The sequence below is a fragment of the Epinephelus lanceolatus genome, chromosome 3 (assembly GCF_041903045.1).
Source record: "Epinephelus lanceolatus isolate andai-2023 chromosome 3, ASM4190304v1, whole genome shotgun sequence".
Taxonomy (NCBI): domain Eukaryota; kingdom Metazoa; phylum Chordata; class Actinopteri; order Perciformes; family Serranidae; genus Epinephelus; species Epinephelus lanceolatus.
This window is the reverse complement of record NC_135736.1, coordinates 8,876,844-8,897,192: the sequence shown is the minus strand read 5'-3', so window position 1 is coordinate 8,897,192 and position 20,349 is coordinate 8,876,844. Positions and strand designations below refer to the sequence as shown.

Below are 20,349 nucleotides of genomic sequence, written 5' to 3'. Positions count from 1 at the left end.
ACTTCAGGGGTCTTACTCACTGCATCCTCTTGTATCGGTATCTAGTATAGTTTTTGGGTTTAGACATCAAAGTTGCTTTTTAACATTTTCAACCACACCACCTATTGCCTGGGATCGTAAATGCGGCATTCTGCTACTGTCTTATTAATTTATGAGTTTTTGTGTGGTATTGATCATACTGACAGGTCTTCAGTCCTGCTCTTTCTTTACACTCCTAATGATAATGATAATAGTGTTTAACTGATGAATCTGAAATGACCTATTAATCTTCTGAGTCATTTATAAGGTAAAAGTTGTCATAACAATACTTTGGGGGTTTTTGACTGATGGTTTGATGGAGTAAGCCATGTAGAGACATTACTTGCATCTCAGGTCATTTAGGATAGAAATGAATAATTTTTTATGCATTTTAGAGTTGACAGTAGAGAGATGACAGGAAATGAGGAGAGATTGGGGACCACATGCAACAAAAGTTTCGGGCTGGACTTGAACTAGGGGCATTCACGGTGGGAGCCTTCTCCAAGGTCACCACGGCAGCCCATTATTTTTGACAACTTATGTCATAAAGAATCGATTATTTGAAGGCATAATCATAGATGAATTAATAGCAAAAATCATTTTCCATAGTTGCTGCCCTAAATAACATCATTTTGTTCCCATCCTGTCCCAAATCTACCAGCAGCTTCCGGCTCCGCCAGGTGAAGAGGCCAGCTGGATGCATTTATAAACTGTATTTGAATGAAGCGATAAAAGAGCCATATTAGGAGCTCCTCTTCTAATCCTCTATTGTTCTTTGTCTGTCCCCTGTCCCACAGAGGGGCTGCTCTAATTAAAGACTAATAATTGTATTGTTTTAGAAAGCCTGTAGAGACAGAGATTCTGCTCTTCAATCATGCACTCTCTCCAATGTACCTTGCCCATCGAGGGCTATCTCGCTGGATGAAGTCTATAAACGACTGTGACTGGCTGTTTTGAGGTTGTGTGCGCGTGTATGTGTGTGTGTGTGCGCATATGAATGTGTGTGTGTTTTTAACGGCATACAGTAGGATGAGGAAGGAAAAAGCCAAATCTAAATTAAAACTTTAAAGCACCATTATTTAATTACCCCAAAGGCTGTGGATTTGAAGGATTGAAGGGTGCGTGTGTGTGTGTGTGTGTGTGTCAGTGGGTGTCTGTGTGTCAGTGGTTGTCTGTGTGTGTGTTGTGTTTGCTCATGCAAACGTGTGCTGTCCAGGATTATTTCAGTTTTTCAATTTGCCCTTTCTCCTCAGAGTGTGTGAGTGTGTGTGTGGGTGTGTGTGTGCGCGCGCGTGCGTGCATGTGTGTGTGTGTGTGTGTGTGTGTGTGTGTGTGTGTGCACGCGCAGGGGCATTCATATGTGTTTGTCTGTGCGTGTGACCACAGTGTAACCCCTTATTGGTTGTCCCCTCCCATAGCCCCCCTTTCACCTCTACCCTCCACACACACACACACACACATACACATGCATGCACGCATGCTGAAGCGCCGGCAGATAAAAAGGCATTATGGTAAATTCCACTTAATGACAAATTTTTAATTTGGGGAACAGGGCCTGGTGAATGGAGCTTAATTACCGGGGCCAAAGATCCCTCGGAAAAATAACCCCCTCGACGTGCCCAACCTGCCCGATAATGGAGCGCTCCGCAAAATGCCTCAGATTAACCAACGCCGTTTATCTCCCCCCCTCCCTCCCTCCCCCCTTCCTCTCGCTGTATAATAACAAAAATAACAATCATGAAAATTCTATCTGCCTCCCAGCCCCCATCACCCCACTTCCCTCTCCCGCTCTCCCGCCTTTCCGCCCTCCCGCCCACTGCCTGGCTCACTCCCGCAGGAGGAAATTCATCAAAATGAAATTGAGGTTGCAACTCACTGGTTTTATTAAAATATATTTGCCCCTTACAGACGCTGTGTGCTGGTGTGTTAGTGTGTTTCGCCGCAGAAGACAAAAGGGGCACCCTGAATAATTTGGTCAGTTTTATCAGCATTCTTTTATGTGCTTGCGTACAGGAGTATGACTTTAGTCTAAAAATACAAACACTTGTTGACTAGTGTGCTGCCCTGCCATCGTACTGCGGAGACTGACCTTCCCTACCAATGGACATATTGAATGTAACATATGTTGGCCCTGATACAACAGCATCACTTTTTTCTTTCTCACCTGGGCGACGGTATTGTGTAAAAACTCACAGGGTTCCTCAAATCCTCAAAATATTAGAAGCCTGAATAAGGCAGTGTTTCAGTTTTATACTGTGTAAATCACTGTGTATTACATACGTCCAAAAAATATATTTTGAAAATGTTTTACAGTATATTGATTTTGTGGATCCAGATAGAATCCATTCCAAGAGGTTTCTCATTAAAGAAATTCTATCATTTCAATAAATATATTAAATTACACACATGTAGGTTTCACTTATAGTATCTCTATAAAGACAGCTGTTCAAACTAATTGGTCTTGGCAGTTTCATCTCCTGATTAAAAGCCTCTCTTGTTGCTTCCAAACGATAATGCTGCGTTATGTAAATTACCAGAAAGCCATGATTTCACAGCCCCAAATAATTTACTATAACCTTCAGGTTAATTCCAGGTTGAAAGCCATTGAAGCTGTGACTCAACCTAAAGTCTGAGTCATGGATATACTCAGATACTGAGTCATGACTTGATCAACATGACAGTGAAACAGTCATTTTTATCATTATGGAAGAATCCTAAGATCTTGCACAACAAGTTATTTAGAGAAACACTTAATGTGGAGAGCATACATGTTGAAAAAAAACTGTTATTAAAAGTGAAATTTTGTACCGTTTTTAATCGTCCTGTGATGTGTTGAAGGCACAAACTGTCAAAGCATGTTTGGGGTAATTAAATAAGTCAGATTTTGATTCAGCGTCTTTTTGAAATGTAGATGCATGATTGGTGAGACCAGCATGAGTTGGTCATGAGTCAGGACTGTGTGTTTTAATAAGAACCACTGTGATTATCAACAGATAGGTGGAGATTAATTTTGTGTTTGAATTAAAAATCTCCACTAAATAGAAAGCTAACGGATATTAAAAAGACACAATGACTACCTGTGAATCCCACGGACATGCACTGGCTCGGTTTTGGATAACTTGAACATGGTTCCGCCGTACTAACACACACACATACACACACACACACACACACACACACACAAACAGACTCACTCACTTTTTTTTGGCCTTCTCCGGTCCCTGTTGTTGTGTACCCTGATTGGACCATGTGGTTGCCATGCGGTTGCCAGGCCGCGCCCCTGCTGTGTGGTAATTGGTGTCTGTGGTATTGCCGCGTGGCGACGGTGCTTTGACTGACAGGTTTGGCCACCTGCCCTGCCCTGGCTGCCAACATGGTGTGGAAGGGGGCGAGGAGGAAGGGAGGAGGTGGCACAGGGCTGGCAGGGGGTGAACACTCGGCTTGTCATGCGAGGGATGGATAATCAGAGACGGGCTGCGATGAAATATGTGATGGCCGAACACAAGGCAGATTCAACAGGGACCAGGGTGATGGCATCTGCCTGCATTCTGCTCTTTCACCAAGGTGCAGTGTGTTCTAAATCACTCGTGACAAAACATCTTTTTCAGATCTCCTTTTAAAGACATCATTTGACATATATGCCTGTCTGTTATATCAAGGTTATATTCAGGAAGACTTCGCAACCAGTATCCAAGGTTGACATCCTGCATCATGCAACAGCTCAGCCAGAGAGATTCACTCCACCCAACCAGATGTAGCCTGGCTCGCGCTGGGTATACCTTTGATTATATCCAAACATAATGGCTGAGTTTTAAATACGAAAAGCTTATAAACCAAAAACTTAAACTCTGTGCATCCTTTGGTGCCATGTGTTGCAAGAACATACTTGATGCACAGTGGGAACAGGGAAAGAGATAAGTTAGACAATCTGCATAAACCAAAAGAATAAGCACATTCAAAGAAAGTAAAGGAGGACAACATACTCACACTTGTTTAGTTGGCTGACATCACAATAGAAATATGCTTACATGTTTAGTTTCAGAGCCTTCCTCAGAGTGTTTGAAGTACACAGCTTCAGTTCAAAGCACAAAGGCAGAGTCAATACACAGCTTGGAGTTTGACTATTTATGGACCAGTCACATTTTCCTTTCCCAAAATTGGTTAGCCAATGTGTTGCATTAGCCTGGCAGGCTTACATCAATATTGGATGGAATAAAGCAAAAATATAGGCTGATATGGCAAAGTTTGGAAACAAAAAGTCCTTAGATCTCATATACTTATCTGCTACATGATGACTTAGTTGATTTGGTTGATCAGATTTTATGGACAGTTGGCTGGCAACATAAGCAAACAACCCACCGCCATCAGATTCTGATTTATATATTGCTGAATGTTGCCTACTTTAAACCAATGAGGTATGCACAGACAAAAACGACAGACAGAGAGAACATGCTCCAATCAGGATTTTAGGGGCAGATCACTGTTTGCTGGAAGCAGAGCAATCAGCAGATGCTGATCACAGGTTCTATTTGAAGCCTTCCATTTATCATGTAACATTATTTATATGACTATTCTTAACAACAATCTATATGGAAAAAACATTTCACATATTGTTACTTTAATGTTGTTCACACGAAAGTTTAAGGATAATGTCCTGCTTTTGGAAAGACATGTAGCTGTGTGGGTTAATTTCATACGCTGAGTCGGCATTGTTCCATCGAGCAGTTTTAAAACGATGTAATTAAGTGTTTCCTCTTAGAGAGACTTAAATCCAGGAGAGATACAGATGAAAAAGAGCTGGTACACGGAAGAAGATGCCACTTTGGTCACTTGGCCACAGCACAGGACAAAACAAAGCTAAATGTAAATACTGTCAGAAAACAGTGTAGTGTATCGCAGCCTCTACAGAAGCATTCAGTGCCGTGTGTGTGTGTGTGTGTGTATGTGGTGAGTAACGAGAGAGAGACGGTGTGTCTACACTCGGGACAGGCAGGTGAGCTGGAAGTCAGGTTAGCAGTAAACCATGAATGTAAAAGTAAATGCTCAGAGTGAGCAACAGTTTGTCAGAACCGCCAAATGGTGAAGCCGTTTTAGTGGTGTAGTGCATGTTTTGCATCATCTGATCGGCACTTCCAATTGGCTTTTATAAAGACCACTAATCAAAATATTAGGAACGAATATATCAACCAATAACGACCGGTGGCCAGTAAGTCAGAGCACCCTTTGACATCTCTCAGTTGAAATTAAACAAAACTTTATTTACTTTTGCAAAAAAAATGTGTTCATGAAGGATTGCAGTGCTCATAGTGAGAAGCTAAGTAATCATAAGTGCTATATCGTAGGCAACTGGACTTTGCGGCTTGTGTTTCTTGAAGACGAACTGAAGTAGCTTCTTGGATGACAGGCGAAATGTCTACAAGAAACACAAGCAAGTCCAGTTGCCTACGATATAGCACTTAAGATTACTATAACCTGGATGAGTGAGAATCTTCAAGCTCAGTAATATTTTTTAGAGACCTTAAACTCTTCATGTCAGTATTTTCAAGTTGTTGTTTTTTTTATGTGAAGCCATTCAAAGTGATTTTCCTTCATCTCACACAGTTGAACTACAGTGTATCCCTCTTGTAAATACAATCTTTGCCATAGTTTGAGAATGACAGAAGACAAACTGTTTTTACTTTGTACCTTCTCTCACCCTGTCTGTCCAGGTACACCCAGACACACCAAAGCAACATCAATGAACTAATGGTGACCAAGGCCACCTATTGCATCACCTAATGTCGCCTGTGTCTAGGGCTGCCACTAACGATTATTTTCATTGTCGACTAATCTGTCGATTGTTTCTTTGATTAGTCGACTAATCATTTCATCGAAAAATGTGTTAAAATGTTGAAATGTCAGTCTGTCTTGTCCAAACCCCAAAAATTACGTCATCTAATGTCTTGTTCATACTCACACCAAAGAGTTTTAGTTCACTGTCACGGGAGAGTGTGTAAAGCTGCCAATATCTGAACGAAAGAAGCTGCAGTAAGAGTATTTTGGGTACTTTTATAGTACTTTTCTATGAAAAATGACTCAAAACGATTAGTCGACTACTAAAATAGTCACCGATTATTTTAATAGTCGATTAGTCATTGATTAGTCGACTAATCGTGGCAGCCCTACCTGTGTCATGGCCAAAAGTTGCACTTGAACACGCTACTATTAAGACCACAGCCTACAGCCAACTAGAGAGAGAGGAAATAACTCTTTATATCAGCAGGCGGCTTTAGTCTGTATCATCACTGAAAAAAGGGAAACTGAAAGACCAACAGAACGGATTCAAGGTGCTAGTTAGCCAGTTAGCACATTAACAAAACAAGTTATATTAACCGTGGTTAACAGTAACAGGACAATTACGGAGGGTTTCTTCTAAGAGCTCAGTGGCTAAAACAATAATCTTACTCAGTATAACAAGTTTGTTTTGATCTCACGCCCTGTTGACTTGAGCTGTTTCTTTGCTTTCCTCACTTCTTTTTCTCTTTTCGTGCACTGAGCTGAACTGCCAGTCTGAGTGATTTCTCTCACAGACAGGCTCCGCCGTCCATTCAACATTCGTGAATTGGCCAAAAAGCTGCCAACAAGGGCCGACTAGTGCCGACAGTGGTGGGACACACTGCAAAATCTAGGGCGCTGACACTCATCGACAGCCCAACATTGAGCGATGGCCGACAGTCAGTCTGGTGTGTCAGGGTCCTTAACAGAGAGATCAGTTTAGCACAGAAAAAGCATGAATGAAGCCAAATCAAATCTGCAGCTTTAATCTATAATAGGCCTGTACAGCTATTGATCTAGTCCCAGCATGGCAAATATCTATCTACACAGACAGTGTCTATCTCCTTCTTGTTCTGCATATCATTTCATCTTCACGACCTAGTTTGCCCCACTCCTCGCTGTCCTCCACCAGTATTCCCACAGACACTCCTCTACCTGTATGCTCTCTGCTGTCCGGTGGGCTTGATATTCAGCCAGCTCTCTTTTGTTGTGTAGTAATGCGCTCCATGCCCCATACCCATGCACCCCCCTGCTCTCTGTTCTTGTTCATCTCACTTGTTCTCCTGCTCTCTTTGCTATTGTGTTACACCCTCGGCCAGACTTTTCTGTCACACAAAAGAGCGTCGAAAAGCTACGGGTTTGTGTGCGTGTGTCCGTGTGTGTGCCCGACTTAGCCAACCTTTTGGTGTGTTTAACCTCGCAGAGGGCAAGGCTGTAGGGCAAGGGTGATGTCACAAAGGAAGCACTTTTTTTACGTGCACAGACACACCGACACACACCACCGACACACACACACATGGTCTGCACACTCCCGCCCACCCTCACCATTGTCATGTATAGTGTTGCTAATCCGGCCCTGTCGCTTCAGTATCAAACATAACCTCCATTTGGGGGCAAGGCCTCTCTTTCGCTCCTGTTTTGTGTGTGTGTGTGTGTGTGTGTGTGTGTGTGTGTGTGTGTGTGTGTGTTTTGCGCGTGCATGCACACTGGTCGGTGTGTTAATGGGCCCGGTCAACAGCATCGTACAATGGGCAGGCTGACTTGGGTTGCCTGTTTAAGTGTCAGGACAGGGAAAGAGGGATATAGGGGCAAGGCAGGCCAGTCCAAGGCTTTGATGTTGCTGGGACAGAGGGGAGAACAGCTTGTATATGACACACACACACACACACACACACACACTGTAGGAAACTGGTTGGTTGTAGCAGTTGAGAGTGGTTTGCAGTAGAGACGGACATATTGAAGGCTGGGTGCGTGTCTTGATGTTCCTAATCTCTTCCCTGGGTTGCCGGACCTAAACCACTCTGCTTGGCCCTTGTCCTGGGAGAAGAATGTCTCTTGTGGTCCCCTTATATTCCCTTCCTGCGTGTGTGTGTGTGTGTGTGTGTGTGTCACCCCAGGAGAGCCGGGTGTTTCATGGTTCATTAGCCACACGTACACTTCTGTTCTGTTCTCACTGGTAGAAGGGGACAGATTCAAATCATTCACACACACATACAAGCTCCCCTCACACTACACACACACCACACACACACACACACACACACACCGAGACACACAATTTCACTGTTTTGTCTGTTCTGCCGGCTCTGATGAACTGGCACGCAGCCTCCTCCCCTCTCCTCCTCATCTTCTAGTAATCAGGGTACCTATGAGACAGACAGGTAGCATCTGTCGCCTTCTCTCCCCTGATCCTTCCCTCCCTCTGTTCCCGTCTCCCCCTCTTCCATGCCATTGTGTCGAATTTCCCTCGATGGCGGAGTGATGTGATAATGTACGAGTTGTCCCGGAGAATAAAAATCAGTGGAACCCGTATAACTCACTGAAATGGGATGCTAAGGAACGTTTTTCTCAAATTTTTCTGTCTGCTGATTGTTTCAGGTCTGTTGTTTTTTCTGAGACCCCTACTGAGGCATCACATGTATTTCTCTTTCTAGGATCATTGGACTTTTAAGATGGCTGTAAGAAATGCTTTGCCATTAGATTGGATTGAAATTGAACAGTTGCAGCCGACATGGCGGAGGCCCGTCTCTCGAGTCTGTTCAGCTGCTCGGTGAAGCCGCTGCCATCTGCTTATCAGCTCCAGACTCCTTCAGATCAGTTGGGCCACGACGAAGCGAGCAGCTCTTATGGTTTGGTTTTGAGCAGGGCCTCAAGGTTGATTAGCATATTTTCACCCAGTGTACAGACAACAGCCCCCCACCACCCTCTACTCTGTTCCTCCTCCATCTCCCCCCCCCCCCCCCCCCCCCCCCCCCCCACCCATGTGTTTGATTCCTCGGCCGTGACAAAGAGCTTCAACCTTTATCCGTGTGTGTGTTGGTGAGATGGGGGGCCCTTAGATTAAGGGAAAGCTTCCTGCTCTTTATTTGGGGAGTCCCCCCGAGAGGACGCTTTGGGAATGACTTTCGTTGAATTACTAACGCCTACTCTCGCACACACAAACTCAGATGCACTTCTGCGCACACATACACACCTTTCACCCCTGCCTTTTTTTCTTCGAGCTGCCCATTGACTGGGTGCTGGTTGTTGTGTAACACAACTACGCGTGCATGGAGCTTTCACTAACACACACACGTCACACAGAGGCCCCCCAGTCTGTTCACAGAAGGTGAGCACCGCAGAGGTTTACTGTTCACTTCTCTGGACTGAAGTAAAAAAAACCCACCTTTCCCAGAATGACTCTTTCTATTGTGTGAATGTTAGAAACAGCACACATGCATATATACAGCTAATAGATGTATAACTATGGTACACTGCTCTTTGGCTGACAGTAAATTTAAAAGTCATTTCAGTCATTCTTTAAGCAAAACTACCAAACTTTTGTCTTTTGAGTTTCCGCAGTATGAGGATATGCTTCTTTTCTGTTTTACATAATTGTAGGCATTTTTAGACATTGCATTTGGCTCTGTAAAACTAAGCTAAAGGAGATCAGCTAAATGCTTTTTTTTTATGACGCTTCCTTCTTGCCCTCTTTAAAAATGTGTATTACACTAGGTGTGTTTTCTGTGAATTTTTCTTTAAACACTGCTTTCTAAAACTGCTTATATGTTGTATTTGTTTGGTGACAGATTAGTCACTACACATTGCTTTACTGACATTGTGTCTTTGTCATTACCAAATCCTTTTTAGAGCCATAGAGATTAAAATGAATCTCAATGGTGTAACCGACCTTTAAGTAAAGTATGAGTCAGTTAAGTCACTTAAGCATCTTTCCCACTGCACTGTCACTTGTTTGTGACGTCGAATGTGACACAAGTAAAAAATACAGAAAGGGGTACTTGTCTACTGCAAAGCTGTTTAGGCAGCTCTGGTCCACTGGCAATGGGAAAGGAATCTATTGCCTGTTTTAGCAGGTGTTTAAAAAACATGCATGCACATGCTAATATTGGTGGATAAGATTACCGATTCATTTTTAATGGACCAACTTCATAGTTAGTGTCACATGATTGCATCATCATCATTTCAAGTCTTGGTGGACTGCTTTTACCGTTGGCAGTGTAGATACTAATGTTACAGTCTAAAATATTTGGAAATACTTTACATAAATTCTGTATTGGGGACAGTTTTTTGTTCAAGGATGATAGAGAAGCCCCTCTTAAAAACAGGGTTTATATTGTGTTGGTTTATACACATTGTACAGTCTGCTGTGTATTTCTCCAAAATATATAAGATTTGGGAAAAACTGCCTTCAAACTCGTCCAATGTCTGAAGGATATTTAAAGGTTTCCATCAGTCCAAATCAATCAACCCAGAACTCAAATGCAGTCATCTAAATCGGAGTCACAAGCTTTTGCTTTGATGAGGATGATGAGTTTCTTGCAAGGGTGTGTGTCTGTTTTGAGGTGAAAGTCGTGGCAGGAAGAAGCCCCATCCAAACAGCAGCCATTTTAATTTGTTTGACGGGGAGGAGAGGTGATAACCTCCCTTTGCAGCCTCACACTCGGGGGGGGGGGGGGGGGGGGGGGTTGATGTTGAGAGAGGTAGAAAACAAGAAGAGAGAGAGAGCAAATGCAAAGGAAGGAGGGCTGAGCAGAATTGCGATAAGGTGCCAGAGAGAGAGAGTCCAAAAAGAGAGATAGAAAGAAAGAAAGAGAGGTGGAAAGGAGACTGTAATATTTGATTATGGCTCAAGGCTGTATGTTTGTCCAAAGGCTAAAGACTGTCAACCAGCTAATCGTGGGGGTCGATGAGTGGGTGTGTCTGTATGTGTTTGTGAAAGCATGTGTGGGTCATTGCTATCAGCACATAATTTATGCTGAGTACACGTGTCCGTGTGCATTTCTCTGTGTGTGTTTGTGTGTACGTTAGGGATTTTCTGGATGTCAGTTACAGTTCTGTGGGCCTGAGAAGTATACAGTGGTCTCCCTCAGGGCGCTGTTAGTGCCACTCTCATACAGATGTGCCGGGCTGCCACTGTGTCAGTTTCTTAGTGTGTGTGTGTGTGTGTGTGTGTGTGTACATGTCCTTCTCTTACAGGAAGCTAAACCTTATTCCTCAGGGTTTAGAGTTCTTAATAGGGTTGGATATTGTCTAGAATTTATCAGCTCTGGTTGTTATCGAATCTGGTTCCAGTTCTTGTCATGTTGTTTGAGTAGAAAAAGAGCAGGTGAAAGCAAAAAACACCTTTATGTTTCATTGATTTAGACTACCGTAAAGTCCTCGCTTCTTGTGAATACCAGTTGAGAAAGGGTTGTAGATACATGTTCATGTTTCTAATTGTGTTTTTGTATGCGTGCGATTCATAGGAATCATTTAGCTTTTTACTATGAAAAAATCACACACTGTATGAATTAAAGCAAACATTTACTTAAAATTGCGAAAGACTGAGTATATATATAATTGAAAATAATATCCCAAACTTCAGCAATTAAATTTGCATTATTTTAAAATGTATTTTTCTGTCCTGCCAGATGCTGAAGAGGAAGAAGAGAGCAGCTGGTTGGTTTCGTCCAAAGACAAGGAGGTAGGTGGACATTAATAAATTTACAATATGTAATATATATCCTGACATTCAGCCACTTTGTTTTCTGAGGCTTTTTGCTTGTGGTCTTTGCTTGTGGTGAGACGTGTATTTGTTTGATTAACTAGGACTGGTTCTATATAAGGTTACAAGCCTTAGTAATAAGAAGTAATGTGTGATTTCTTACGAGAATACTTTGCTGTCTTTAGATGTAGGGCTGTGCAATTGATCAATTTGCGTTTCAATTAAATCGTGATGTCAGTATTGACCAAAAATAATCGTGATCATGATTTTTGCTCTAAACAAGCAGCCCTAACTTGAGGGTATGGTACCCTTTCTTTTCCATACAAGTGCTTGCATGACTTGACTCAGCTTGACTCGGCAAGCTAGCCCAGTGGGCAGGGATTTGCATTATGCATTGAGTAACATGCAAGAAAACTTTCCATTGTAAAAGTTGCCGGTAGCTGCCACTTGTAGGTAGTTGATCATGCCTTGGCTTGACTCCGGAGATGGTCCATCTCATCAGCCACTTGGTGTGACTTGGGGTAATTCAGTGTGTTTAAACTGGTAATGGAAATGCAAATGCAGGTGGTATGGTTTGACTCGGCGCACCGAGAAATGCCAATGTAAAAGCTCTGATTTTTTTGTCAATCATAACAATGAGTTGGAAAATAATACTTCTCTGATTTTTACTGAAATGAAATGACTGACAGTTGAACGTATGTACTTTGTGGGTACAAAACAATAAAAATAAGTAAATGATGCATCAACTGTGTGTGTTCCAGGCTCGGATCTGTAACAAAGACAAAGGTGCCAGAGTGGCGGCGCAGCGGTTGTCAAACAGATACTACACCAACAAGAACGTCGAGTGTAGAAACTGCAACAAGACCGGACATCTCTCCAAGAACTGCCCTGAGCCCGAAGTCAGTTCCACTCAGTGCACAGCGGCATGTACAGCTTATACACACTGATGAGTACAAGCACTTAAATCTACTAGCTGTGTAATGTGTGTATCTGTGTTTGTGTGTGTGCAGAAGTCTCCACCCTGCTTCCTTTGTGGCAACCAGGCCACCTGTCCAATGAATGTCCCAATAGGCACTGCAACAACTGCGGCCTGCCCGGGCACCTCTATGATTCCTGCAGTGAGAGAGCATACTGGCACAAACAGTGCCATCGCTGCAGCATGACGGGGCACTTCTTTGACGTGAGTATAGCATCATGTTTTATTTGTGTGGATTTAAAATAAGAAGAAGACTCGGCACATGAGTCCAATGCAGGCATGCTGGAATAAAGCCAAACTTCGTACCATCAGATCAAACACAACACATGGCCAAAAGTATATTGACGTCTTAATGTGATTGTTGAACATCTTATTCTAAAACCTAAGGGCATTAATCTGCTACTTTCAAAGCCTCAGCTCCTTCTAGGAGGATCTTTAGGAAACTGGCTGCAGGTATTGGCTACCATTCAGCCACTAGGGTATTAGTCAGGTCAGGCACTGATGTTGGGTGATAAGGCCCTGCTCAGAGTCATTGTTCCAGTTCATCCCTAAGGGGTTGGATGGGGTTGTGGTCACTGCTCTGTGCAGACCAGCCAAGTTCCTTTACACCGAACTCAGAAAAATGTTTTTCTTTCTTTCTTTCTTTTTTTTCTCCCATGGACCTCGGTTTGTGCGCAGGGGCATTGTCATGTTGAGACAGGAAAGGGCCTTCCAAAAATGTTGCCATTTTGTTTGAAGTGTATAATTGTCTAAAATGTCATTGTTATGTTGTAGCATTAAGATTTGCCGTAATTAGATTTAAGGGGCAAGCTTAAACTAAGTAGAGCAGCCTGAGGCCAAAAGTGTACGTACTTTCGTCCATGTGGTCTATTTGACATAAAATATTCCAACCACAGAGTGTATGGATGTAGCCACTGTGACGTCACCCATTGGTTTGTTGACTCTTTTTGTAAAGTCTTGAGTGTGGCATTTTAGCCGTTTTTTGGGGGTGGATGCTAGCTACTAGCTGGTTAGCATGGTTAGCATGGTTAGCATGGTGCATTTACAGCTATGGTTATTGCTAATGCTTATTTCTGCCAGCAAAAACCAATAAAGAAAATGAACGTACCCACCTTTTCTGTCAGTCAGTCTACAACTTTTCTATCAATAAAGGCAAAAAACGCCTAAAAAAGTACTTATCGGAAAAACTTAACATCTGACTCCACAGAGGGTCTATGTACAACCAAATGCTGAACAAAACGTTTTGAGGCAATCAAAATATTATAATTAAATTTCGTGAACTAAAAACACACTGAAATAGTGACAGCTATGGCTACACCTCTGTGACTCTGGGGTTATGCCACGGTCAGGTTAAATAACCACTGTTGCTGCTGTGGTAGCAACTTGTCAACAGATGGCACCTGCCTTTCGATCAAAGCGGCCATGCTTTAATTATGCACGACTTTAATCCTTGTTAACATTTAGACCAGTGTCTAATATAAAAATTCAGCCCATGAACGTCATGAATGGGGATTCAGGAAATTAGCTATAGCGACTTAAACTGTGTTTTTTGTACCAGGCTGTAAACGTGTTTATTTCTGCTGTAAAGTTGGAAATTTTAACATGGGGGTCTATGAGGATTCACTTGTTCTTGGAGCCAGTCTCAAGTGGCCATTTGAGGAACTGCAGACTGCAGACAAATAACTCACCTGTGCTATGTCATGCAATTTCACATGGGTAATGTAGTCAAACATAATGATATGCATGTGTGAAATGCATATAGGAAAGCCTAGAAATATAACTAAATCAGTACTAGAAGCAAATAGACAGTCAAGATATAAAGACATACTGCTTAAAGTAAAATTGAAGGAATGAAGAACTGCGGGAATAAGAAAGCTTTGAATTCAATTAACTTGATGCTGCTGTTAGAGCGAGCACAGCTAAATGGCCACAGATGGTGTGTGTGTGGGGGCTTCAGCTTGTAGTAAGAACAGTTAATGATGAATGTAAACATGAAGCGCCAGCCACCTTTTATAACAGAAATATAGTGTAGAGTACTTTTATTTCCTCTCCATTACCTCCTCTTTTCTCCCCCTTCCTCCCTCATTTTCTCCCTTTTCCCCTCTTTTCCTCCCTGTCTCCCCCACTTTCTCTCTCAGTAATAATGAGTGACCGGGGGTCAGCACACGCTGCTGTTCACATTAATTGATACACTTCAGCAATTACAGCTTAGTTATGTCTCTGCCATGCTGCATATTCCAGCTGTGGGCTTGCGTGTGTGTGTGTGTGTGTGTGTGTGTATGAGTATGCGTATGCATGTGTGTTGGCACTGAAGGGTGAATCTAATGACCATCAATGACAATTATCCCACCGCAACGTTCATTACCTTGCCCATTTACACTAATGCCATAGAATGGAAAATCCTGTGTGCATGTAAGAGCTGCCTGTGTCTCCCCCACCTTACACCCCCCACTCTCTCTCTCTTTTACTCTCTCGCTCTCCGCCAGTCAGTCATACGTACTGTGCTCTGTGTAATGGATGAGTAACCAGGTGAACACCAGAGGGAGAGGGGAGACCAGGACACACACCGCCCCTTTTTTCTCTCCCTCTACCTCTCTCTCTCTCTTGTCCATTCTTTCTCTCCTCTTCTCCGGATCCTCATGCTCATCTTGTTCTTCCTCTCTCTTTTGCATATTGTTTTCCGCAGCAAACAGAAGTGCAAAGTTGTGTGGTATTGTAATTACCCTTCTCTTGGAACGCATAACTTTTGTTTCCTTACACTCACAAATTATACTGTATGTGTTTGTGTGTGTGTTTGAGAGAGAAAGAGAGTCAGGTCTCTGTCCCCTGGGCCTTTCTGTGTCTCTCATTAAAGACAGACGGTTGACGGAGCGCGAGTGTGTCGCTCGCCTCGCCTGTCGCCCTCGACAACAACACACTACCCTGGCGGTCTGGAGGGAGAGAGAGCAAACGGGAGGGAGCTGGTGTGGGTGTGGTGGAGGGGGGGGGGGGGGGGAGGGGTGTTGAAGAAAAGAAAGCTAGATGAGAGGTGGAGGAGGATATAGCTATCGAAATACATATTTACCCATCTCTGTATTCAAATCTAAACAGCTCAGATTAAGCCAGAAAAAGTGCCCAGCCTTCTTCACAGGCTTAAAGGTCAGGATTTGAACAAGCACTTTTGGGCCAAATAGTCATTTTTTAATGTGACAAGAATTTGCATATCATGCAAATTTGTATAAGAACTTGTTTAGTGTATGCAAGAGAAAAATAAACATAGGCTTCCTCGCAGGACAGGCTTAAATCTTCCTTTCCTTCTCTCTCATTCTCTCTCTGTCTCTCTCTCACTCAGTAGGTGTGTAAGTAGATAAATCTTGTTGCCTGCGGCGACTGCGGCATTTTCAATTTCCCAGTGGGAAGTGGCGGCGGTTGGGAAAGGATGTCGGAACGCTTAAGGAACAGCGTGGCGAAGCCCCGGAGATAATGCTTTAGCCACACCGGGACAAAACAACTGACTGCCTTACTTACTGACTGTTGGAGTGACTGACTGCAGGGAGACACATGGAAGGGAAACAGGATGTTGCTGAGAAATCAGGGTGTTAAACATTCAGTGAGAGACAGAGGAAAAGATTTAAATAGTCAGGCAAATAAATGACACCATGGCCTACTTTTCAGTTTCCTTTTGGCACTCTATCTGTCGTTAGTCAGCGTCTGCCTAAATGTTTCTTCTTTATTGTGTCTTTAATATTCTATGTGTGTCTCTCAGCATTGAAGGGACAGTTCACCCCCAAATCAAAAATAGGGTTATATTTATATTTATATATTTTTCCTCTTACCTGTAGTGCTATTATCAACCTACATTGTTTTACTGTGAGTTGCCGAGTGTTGGAGATAGAGGCCATAGACATGTCTGCCTTCTCTCCGGTTTAATGTAACTAGATGGCACTCAGCTTGTGGTGTTCAAAGCGCCAAGAACTACATTGGGAAAATCCAACAGCAATGTCTGTTTCCAGAAATCATGACCTGGCTGCTCAAGATGATCCACGGACCTTGGTGTGAGCAGTTTCATGTAGGAACTATTTTCTCTCTACTGAACTACACCTGCCAATTATATCACTGCACAGAAGGAAGCGTGCATCTACTGCTATCTCACCTAGCTTCACTGAGCTAGTTTTTCTAACAAATTTTTTTGCCGCTTTGAGCACCACAAGCAGAGTGCCAACTAGTTCTGTTATACTGGAGAGAAGGTAGACATCTCTATGGCCAATATCTCCAACACTCAGCAACTCACACCAAAACAATCTAGACTGATAAATAGCACTAGAGGAAAAATATGTATTTTTGAGACACACATGCTGCAGGTTTTTATTCCCCCTCTTTTAAATCTGTGTTGCTCGTTTCATGTCCTCCATCAAAGTGTGTATATCTGTGTGTATAGTTGATGACCATATCAAGTATTGTTTTTTTCCCTCCTCAGGCTTGTCCAGAGATCTGGAGACAGTATCACATCACAGTGAGTATCTTACACTGTCAGCAAACTCCACACTACTGCTGTTCACACTTTCACTTTTAGACTTTTTGCCAGCAGGATAATCAGTCTGTAGGCATATGTGAATGCTAGACGGAGATGTCATAAATAAATCTGTGTCCTGCAGAATGAAGAGGCCATTAAAAGCCCCATGCATTTTGGTTGAACACGTAACATAGGTATACATTGTCAATACAGCTGAAGAAAAAGGTGCAGTTCTATACCTGTTGGATAAAGCGTTGACATTGCAGTCATTTTGAGCCTTGTATTTTAGTATCTGGACACTCACTGATCACTGTTGATCAGCACTGCTAATAGTAGCTTCTTAGTTGCGACAGATATTTAGTAGGTGTCAGAGAAAATTAAAATGAAACAACACACAGTAAATGTTTAAATGACATTTGTTTCTTATAGACACTATTTTTATCTGTCTTAGTGGAGCAACTAAGTTTAGGTTTGAATATTCACTAACATGGGCATTTATAATAAATATGGCACCACTTCCTACACTGTTTATCTACCACATCAATATTTTTTCTAATTATTATGGAGATTATAGAAAGAAACAGATTAGGGAACATTTTCTAAACAATGTGTTGGACACATCACCACACTGACAGGAAGAGCTAATTGGGAGCTTCCTGAAACAGAGCACAAAAGCAGGTACATAGAAAACTATACAGGTCATATCACTAAGGTGTGTCTCCATGATAAAAAGTGTGTATTTATGCAGCAGAGCAAAGGAGCTAAAGACAAAGGCTTTAATGTGAAAGCCTCATTATATACAGATGGCAAATGATGCACATGCATTTTACATACCATCAGGTTTACCTTTATACTGTGTTAAAGTGTACTAGTTTTAAGTATGTAGAGTGTAGTAACAGTTTGTACCCAACCTGTGTCAAATTTAGCAGAATCCCAGTGGACTCAGTAGTTCTGCTCAGAGTCCCAATTAAAAGCAGAGAAATGTAAAAGAACAAGGTGGTGGTGGTGGAGGGGGCGACTAAGCCAGCAGCACACTCACCCTGACCCACTTACAGCCGGGGACACTTCTTAAATCTTCTTCATGCAGAACCTCCCTCATCAGAACAGAAATATTTCAAATCTTACTCTACAGAAAATGCTTAACCAAAAGCAGATCCAACGATTTTAATTTCTTAACTCAACTCTTGTAGAAAATGACCTTGCAAAGGAGACTTTTTAATTATTCACTCTGTTTTAATTTACAGAATATGGTCCACTTGCAAGAAGAAAATATAAATAGAAGTGCTGGATTGTAGAGGCTGTGCTTTATTACAGTCCATTTATTTTAGGAATTATCCATGACTGATATTTTTTTAAATAAAGTTTGAAAATATCTCACGTACTGCTGCAGTACCCCAAATTCCCCTAGTGGTACCTGTACCCCAGTGTGAGAAACATTGCATTAGTGGGTATACTGTGTTGTATTTATGAAACCAAATGCTAAACACTGATATCTCCAGGGTCTTGGGAGACTACGGTCATGTCACTATCTCCTTATGCTCCCTGTAGTATCTGTCAGTGTCCATCAAAATCATCCAGACCTTGACAGTAATTTGAGCAATATGACAAGAACCAGGCAATTTGTAGTTTAGCATGTGGATTTTGTAAAATGCCACTAGGTTAAAAAAAAAGTATTTTCTGCGATTATCAGAAAGCCAAAGATGTCACACGATCACTCGAAATCAATAAGTCAGTTGTGATTGGTATCGACCTCGCCCTGCAGCTGATGAGTGAACCATTGCAGGGAAAAAAAAACATCTCATAAGATTAAGGAAGTGCCCTGAGTGATGGGAACCTTCACTTTTTTTAACTTTTTTTTTTTAAATTTTCAACCTAAGTGCACATGTGACATCCGTAGCTCTGTGTGTGTGCATGTCTGTGTGCGGGTGTCTGTGTGTGTGTGTGTGTGTATGTGTGTGCGAGGACGAACAATGTGTCAAAGAGTACAAAACTGTGTGACAGTCACATGGGTCATATGTCAGCGGGAATGCATTTGCTTATTTGTGTGTGTGTGTATGTGTGTGTGTGTGTCCAAAATCTGAGAAGATAACTAGTTTTCTTGGCTCTTTATGTATGTATTTGTGTGTGTGTGTGAGTGAGTGAGGGTGTGTACGAGTGTGTGTGCATCTGAGCGAGGGGGTGATATAGACCTCAGCCTAAGAGAAAAGAGCAGCTTGTTTGTCAATTAAAAGACGTGATAAAGCATGAAATGGGCTGCCAACGCCACTCGGGACGAGGGAGCGAGAGAGAGAGAGAGGGAAGAAGAGTGTGTGTTTGCATATATCTTGGTGTGCACTTTGTGTGTGTGTGCGTATGTGTTGGGGGAGGTCTGTCACTCTCCTCTATGGAGATTAATTAGCAGGGGCTGTCTAATGAAAAGGCAGCATCGTTAGCGCTAGGGTAGCACGGCGGGAGAGACGGAGGGAGGAGGAGGAGGAGGAGGAAGGAGGAGGGAACAGGACAGCGAAGTTCCAGGGGAGACGCTGGCAGAGAGGATGGGAGTTAAGTTTAATACTTGCTCATGTGTTGGCGGGGGATGTTTTATTGTAAAACTTTGAATCACAGACGAGAGGAGAAGATGCTGATGAAAGAGCACCAAAAAAATCCTTTGGTCCCGTCGCAAGATGATGAAACCACCATTTTTTGTGTGTTTCCGTGTGTGTGTTGTATGTGACGGCGTGCTTTAACGGGTGGAGGATTGTGACCCAGGTCTAATTGAAGTATTTAAGCCATTTAAGCACTGGGAACAGAAGGTCGTTACAGATCCAAACTGGCATGGGGGTTAGGGGCTCGCACAGACACAAACACACTTGCATACACAGGGCTCCTTCTGTTTAAGACAGCCTCATTTTATTCATGATGCTGCTTATGACCCTGAACTCCCCAATGTGAGAAGGTGTGTGTGTGTGTGTGTGTGTGTGTGTGTGTGTGTGTGTGTGTGTGTGTGTGTGGGTGGGTGTGGGTGTGTGTGTGTGTTTGCTTTGGGAGATGTGACTCTGTCACCTTCCGCTGGGCTCAGCCAGGTGTGAAAAGGCATTCTGTCAGACCTCCCTGCTACTGGGTCCATTTATCCTTCGTGTGTGTGTGTGTGTGTGTGTGTGTGTGTGTGTGTGTGTGTGTGAGTGAGAGAGAGAGAGAGAGAGAGAGAGAGAGAGCGTGAGTGTGTGTGTGTGTGTGTGTGCGCGCGTGCGCCGGGTCCGTTTATCTTCCGTGAGTGTATGTGTTGTCTGCCTGCACCTGGCCCTCAACTAACAAACTCCTCCAAACCGCACAGTATAGACCACAAAGCCCCTGGGGTATTTACTG

At 42.9% G+C, this 20,349-nt stretch overlaps 1 protein-coding gene across 1 annotated transcript in view; it reads left to right on the top strand.

The window, feature by feature from the left end:
• Positions 1 to 20,349, top strand: part of zcchc7 (zinc finger, CCHC domain containing 7) — a 59,074-nt gene that overhangs the window by 21,854 nt on the left and 16,871 nt on the right. The window contains 5 exon segments of the mRNA XM_033624926.2: positions 11,463 to 11,515; positions 12,298 to 12,435; positions 12,547 to 12,574; positions 12,577 to 12,716; positions 16,969 to 17,004. Coding sequence (XP_033480817.2) covers positions 11,463 to 11,515; positions 12,298 to 12,435; positions 12,547 to 12,574; positions 12,577 to 12,716; positions 16,969 to 17,004 — 395 coding nt within the window.